Source organism: Tachysurus fulvidraco, chromosome 13 (assembly GCF_022655615.1).
Source record: "Tachysurus fulvidraco isolate hzauxx_2018 chromosome 13, HZAU_PFXX_2.0, whole genome shotgun sequence".
NCBI lineage: Eukaryota > Metazoa > Chordata > Actinopteri > Siluriformes > Bagridae > Tachysurus > Tachysurus fulvidraco.
This window is the reverse complement of record NC_062530.1, coordinates 17,542,340-17,549,114: the sequence shown is the minus strand read 5'-3', so window position 1 is coordinate 17,549,114 and position 6,775 is coordinate 17,542,340. Positions and strand designations below refer to the sequence as shown.

Here is a 6,775-nt window from a genome sequence, read left to right as displayed (position 1 = left end):
AGAGAGAGAGAGAGAGAGAGAGAGAGAGAGAGAGAGAGAGAGAGAGAGAGAGAGACTGTGACTATTGGAGTGCAAAAAGGGGAGGATGGGGGAGGGCTGAAAATGGCTGTATAGTATAGTATACTATGACATTTAGTATACACTTAGGGTCCCTTGGGTCATCAGATATTAATATCCGAGTAATACAACCATCCTAACAAAAATATTTAACATGTATTTTATTAATTTCTCAAGAAAAAGGTCCGTCTTTCTGCCTGTGCAGCATGATTAGCAGGTAATTGGTTTAACAGTTCTTTCATGGCTGGGCAGCAGGATAACATCAATCATGGCAGTGTAGGAGGTAATCCATTGATAATGATTTTCAGTATTGTCATAGCTACCTTTAATGTCCTTGGGTTTAAACAATTCTGGCATCAATTTGTGTGTGTATTGGGACCGGAGCAGCTTCAAAGTACTCTTCACTAATCTAAAATAATCACAGATTAATTTGGTTCTACTGATTAAATTTCATCTTATTATACATGTCTTAGCATTTTAAACCTATGTCATCTGTACACAATAACAGCACACATATTTTAACAACTAGTTCACCTACTAGTACTGCATGTAAAGGCACTTTTAAATAAATAGGAAAATAATTGAGACTAAACAGGGGAACTGATGGAAATGTATAAGCAAGGATAGGAACAAACACCTACACAGTCTTATGAGGATGAATTATAGGCAGTATACATTTATTTCACTGTGTGATGGATAGTTTTTCCTGTATTACATTAAATTTAATTTATAATTGCAGAAATGTATCAATACACATTTTCTCATCATTCCTGGAATCTAAAGAACAAATTTCAGTAGCACATCCACCTCTTTAAAAGAAAACCTGTACATGGAGTGATGAACCAGAGTGCTTTGTTTTAAGTGGTTACAAAACTGTGTTTTTTCTATAAGTATTACAAACGTGTGGGAGTGAGAAACTACATACACAATAAATAGTAAATGTTCTGCGATTAGTACAAAGTAAGACCAATCTCACAGTCATTTGCTTTTCTTTAATTTACTCAGTCATCCCACTGACCTCTGAGACTGAACATAAAAACCTGAATACTACTTTGTCAGGCACCAAAACGTCAGAAAGTGTTATTAGAAAGACTTATTTTAACCAATTTATGTCCAATAAAACATGTGTAGGTCTCTGGAGTCAGGGCAAAACCACAATCATCTTCTCCAGTTTCTGCTGAGGGAAAATAAATTTCCTCATGACATCATCAAGTTCTTCTAGGGCCAGTTGAGCATGTAGTACAGCAACCTCATCCAAGTCAGAACGCACCACCCACTTCAACGCCCGATACAGCTCCAAAAGAACATCTCCTAGAACCTACAGAGGGAAAGAGAACACAGATGTCAGGTGCTGAAACAGTAAAGATTTGAGAAGTGGTTTCCTGCAGTACTAAGCCTAAAAACAGAACAAAATCAGAGACAAGATCAGGATCTGATGAGGAGCACTCTCATTTGCTTTACAAACCTTTTCCCCATATCATTAGTGAATGCAACAGCTGCATCCATCCATCACTGTTCCGATATTGATCAGCCAAGACACACCTATCTCAAATTGATCCTTAGTACTACTGACAAAGCCAACATGTGAAGCTTTTCCAAATGGTCAAGTCTGGCTATACATGCTCTCATATTTACAGAATGCCAGGTCAAGAGTCAAAGTGGTATCTAAGGTGATGACTGGTGTTGTAAAACAGGTTAGATGGATAAAGGGTCTTTTAATGTGTAGTTTTCTTGACCATGCTACAGCCAAGAGACCATCTCTGGAAAAAAATCAATGGTAAGCAAGTGTTTGGACAGCAAGGGCTCCATGTTTACACCAGAGCTCCAGCTGTTCTGAACTAATCCCTGGCCATTCATAAAAAAAATGTACTTTTCATACTGTCTGATGGTTCTACCTTTCTATTAAATAAACAGTATTACAGTCTGGGTTAAGAATTCTGTATGATGATGCTGTGCTTAAAACCTTTTTATAATACAGCACTACTGAATTCTCTAATCTCATTGGTCAAAATGTGTTGCTATGTAACAACATGGTAGGGACAGGAGTACTGAGGAATATTATTCAAACGTTTTTGTAATATAACAATTTGCATACCAAATGCTTTAAATAATCTAATCTACAGATTAAGGTGTGATATTGTTTTAAAAGTAACATTCAATCGTTGATTTAGTGACCTTTTCAGTAAGAAGGTAGTTAATAAAAATTTAAAATGGCTCATAGGAGAAGAAGCACTGATTGTTGCTGCCTAACTTTATATCGAATAATAATTGGAAATCAATGGCAAATTGCTGTGGTATGAGAGGAATAAAACACTGCACATCAAACAGAAGAACAATCAAACTTTGGTTTAAAAAACAAAACATTTTTTAAAAAAATGTTTGTTTTTTAATGGCACTCTCATGTTTTATTCATACTTCTGGATGTGAATCCTTTTACTTTATATTGGCTGTGCAATTTCTAACATCCACTTTAGTAACAAGCCCCTTCTCTAGTGTGGAGTTCTTAAAAAAAACAAAAACCTTTTTTTTCCAAACAGAGAAAGAGTGGTCTATAATCACCGGAGTACGGGTTAATTACCATCTCCTGACTAGCTGTCAACGTGAAGCCTAGACACCAGAGACATGAAAGCTAAAACACAATACTTCCCACTGAAATTTGCTAATAGCTATGTGCCATGTTCAACAATAGCAATTGTAGAAGGACTGAAAAGCACTAGTAAAAGTGTTGGCACAGCTGGACCTTTTGTTCTCATAAAAAATAAAGCTTGAATATCACTAAAAATACTAAAATAACTAATATCACTAAAAGTACATTCTAGTTTGTTACACTGCAATCGAATTTAATTTAGTTTTTCAAAAATGTCTCACTAGAATGATACCCACATAACATTATGCTTTGACATGATTTATCATTTGAAAATGAACCACAACAATGAAACTGGAAGAATCACAATCTCTCCTGAGACATCCACAGTCACAAACGCTTCTAAAGCTGCAACTCAAGGTATCTCACCATTGCTTTATGGGGTTAAAGGTTTCACCAGTGTGCTGAATATTTAGCTGTTGCTGGGACACAGGGAGCAGTTTTACTCTGTAGCTTCTGGCGCTGCTTACGCATGACACGTCTGCATCGTGCCAGTAGCTCTCTATGTCACTTCTAGTGACATTTGAGGCACAGGAAACTGACCACAGGTTTCTTTCTTTCTCTGCTTTAAGCAACCAGATTATGCACTTTTTAAACAGACCCAACTAGTTTAAAATGTACCCACAATCCTTTTGTGGATAGATTAAAAAAATTTAATGTCTCACTGCTTCATATTTCTTACTGATTAAAATCCACTACGATTCTTCTCTTGCCAGAAAGTTTTGCATTAATGTTTTGTATTCTATTTGACATTAATTAGCCTTTCTAACATTTTTTTGGACTCTTGTATTATTCTAACTAAACTGTGCAGGACGTCTAGTCATTTGGTTATCAATGAATATATTTTATATTTATTTTTATCTATATTTTATCTGATGTTTGCACACAATTTTATTTGTAGTCAGGATAATGTGAACATCACAATGCTATCAAAATCTTAAATCTGATTGGTCAGAAGGTGTTGCGTGATTTTGGGGGTGTTGATTGAACAGTATATAAGTTGATATTAAAGCACTCGTTCACAATGGCTTGCATGAAAAACAATCTATGTAATTAATCTGATGATGATTGAATTAGAATGTGGGAAAACATACATTTTCTGGAACAAAATGTTTAACATGTCTAAAAGCTGTAAGCTTTTTATGTTTTTATATGTCAAAATTAGCATTTACTTATTCTACTGGCAGATCATTTGGATTCTTTCTAAAAATAAATAAAATAAAGAAAAAAAATCTGCATATAGAAGACTATTTCAAGCTTGAAAAAAGTAAATTGGCAATAAATAAGTGTAAGAATCATATATGTTGTTTACTGTATAAGACTCTCATAATAATAAATATTATACAAATGTGCCTATATTAAAGATATTGCTAAAATGTAATCTTTTTTTGCATCACAACAGAATACCTTAATTTAGCCAGACTAGAAAGCTGGGTGACTGGCCAAAGTAAGCCACTTTGTTTGATGTCAGTTTCAGTGTAAACACACTGACTGCCAGTATTAACTCCCCTAAACCATTTCTCATCGCTGGGTAAACTTCTGCTTTCTTCAAACTGTCCACACTCTACTTCAGTCCAAGTAAACTATATTCATCACAGTGTTAATGATATAATCATATAAAACTACATATAATAGGAGATGATGAATCTAATTTAGTATGTACTATTTACATGAGCATGCTACATGTAATAAGAAATGCAATAATACCACCAACTGGGTGCTGCAGTTTTACTTGCTGCATAGTAGTGGCCAACAGAGTGGACTAAAGAATGGGAAAAACAGCTTAGAAAAATTTGAAAAAACTCACATTGCTTCACATAGGGGTGAGCTTAATGAGAGACTAGTGGCTTTAAAACCATCTGCCTCATCCACACTTCTAAAGCTGCATGCTGAATCATTCTCTTCAAACCCTGTGTTAGACACAGGTGTACCAAGACCAATTCACATCGAAAGGGTTTTATCCTGATGCTTTTCTTCTGCTTTGGGCCTCTATACTTCATGCTGTTGTGGACGGTCTCACCGCCTCCCCTTAGCAGTTTATGCCCTCATTTCACCCTTTTTCAGGGTATAATCTCACCCGGATTCTGTATCTTGATGACCACCCATGTCTAATCCAGGACTCCAATCATAATATGCTCATACTAAGGCCATCCTTAAAAATATTTTGGTTTGCAGTAACAGTTAAAAAAAAAAAAAAAAAAAAAAAAAAAGGGGGTCAGTAGGTAGGTCTATATTTTTTCAATGTAAAATTTTTCAGTTGTTTCAATGTAAAAAAAAAAAGTACAATTTTGGTGATGGTGATTACATAGGTATGACTTTAAACAAATGAGCATATCATAACGTCACTGACTGGGTCTTCAACCCGTGCCTTCGGGCGCATCATTGCAAACTTTATTTTGATGCTGGGCACAGTTTTTCCAGAACTTCGTGCCAGGTTAAAGCGGTGTCGAGCTGTTTTAGTGAATTTCTTAGATGTATTATGGTGCCCGAACCCTATGACTTTGAACGGTGACCGCGAATATTTTGTTTACTGCAGCCACAGCCATCATTACCAAGCGCGAACCGTTGACTCTGACAGTGAATGAGAGTATGAGACGAAGCGAACACACAGGCCATAGTGTGACATCCGTTAACCAATAGTGTAAACATAGATGATGTCATGGGTTTTTATCTAAAGGCAGGGTCTCCAATTTTTGAGAAATGCTTCAGAAAACTGAGTCAGGCCGAATATTAAAAAAATCCAAAACAAAATTCAAAACAAATGTGTAGCCAATGAGCAGAAAGGGGCAGGGCTTGTCAATATGCAGCGGAGAGAGTGTTCAGTGCACACGTGTGATATTAGCAGAAAGCGGTTTTAACATTGACATGGAGGAAGAAAGGCTTACGATAAGGCAAGAAGTAGGACCCATGTTAATATAGGATCAGCTTTCCAGCGCTGGAGAGAACTGAAGGAGCAGGAAGTTGGCCGCATATTCACAGACTGGAGTTTCCCGAGTCAATAACTCCTGAGCTAAACGCTGTTACTACACAAATAACACCTCTTTTCTATCGTAGACATGTAGAGAGGCAGCTATAACCACGTTTTGCTAGTAACAGCGTTTAGCTCAGGAGTTATTGACTCGGGAAATTCATCTTTACTTAAGAATCATGCAAAGGACGGCATATATTAGTTCTATTAGTTCATTTTTGCTTGTTTGTTTATCTGCAATTTTATTCTTCTTCCCTTCAGCTATTATAAAGACACATTTCTTTCCATTATTTAACTGGGTTACATATGTATGTGTGGGTGGAGCTATCAATACAGGGGTGGGACCCATTTGGGTTAGGGGTGTGTTTGTTTTGGTGATTTCAAATGTCGACATTGGCTTTCAAAAATCAGAGACCCTACCTTTAAAAGAAAGAATGTAGCCTTTGTTTGTATGTAGGCCTAGGCAATTTATATATTTACAATACTTACTAAAATATAATTAATATTATTTTATTGCTTTTGTATTAGTTGTTTGAAGAGTCAAAAAAAAAAAAAGGTCGGTCTTAACGCAAATTTACAACCGGCAAGTCGGTTAGACTTAAAGCAAAAAATAAAAATAAAAAATTGAGTCGGTCCTAAATTGACAGGGTCGGTCGGGTTACGGCAAACAAGAATATTTTTAAGGATTAATCCTCAATAATACAACTGTATACAATTGTTGTATAATTGTAGATAATTAATAATTAATGAATTTATTTATTTTTTTCATCAGTGTCATACAGAATAGAACACAATCCGTTTTGTGTCCGGTTCCTTTCAAGGTTTCAAGCACACTGTTGTTTCAACTATTACCACTTTGTGAGTTAGACTGGAGGAATGATCATGTACAGTATATTATGCGCACATTATGTGCTGAGTTTGTTGTGCATTTTAGGTAACATTTCATGTTTTATTCAACACAATAAGGCATTTTATGATGATTACACTAATTCTCATATATACCCACCTGAGTGGATTTATCACTAAGGCCCCTCAGTAATAAAGCAATGACGTGGACTGCAGCTCTCCGCACTTCTGCCTCTTTTTCTGTCTTTATCAGCGACGTG

The 6,775-nt window shown here is 35.9% G+C and overlaps 1 protein-coding gene across 1 annotated transcript in view; it reads right to left on the bottom strand.

Moving 5' to 3' along the window:
- Positions 1–1,034: 1,034 nt before the first annotated feature.
- Positions 1,035–6,775, bottom strand: part of tango6 (transport and golgi organization 6 homolog (Drosophila)) — a 25,459-nt gene continuing 19,718 nt past the window's right edge. The window contains exons 17-18 of the mRNA XM_027161983.2: positions 6,676–6,775; positions 1,035–1,375 (exon numbers count right to left, since the gene is read on the bottom strand). The exon at positions 6,676–6,775 is cut by the window's right edge and continues 14 nt beyond it. Of these exons, the coding sequence (XP_027017784.2) occupies positions 1,199–1,375; positions 6,676–6,775 (277 nt within the window). The 3' untranslated portion in view covers positions 1,035–1,198. The remainder of the gene's footprint in view (positions 1,376–6,675) is intronic.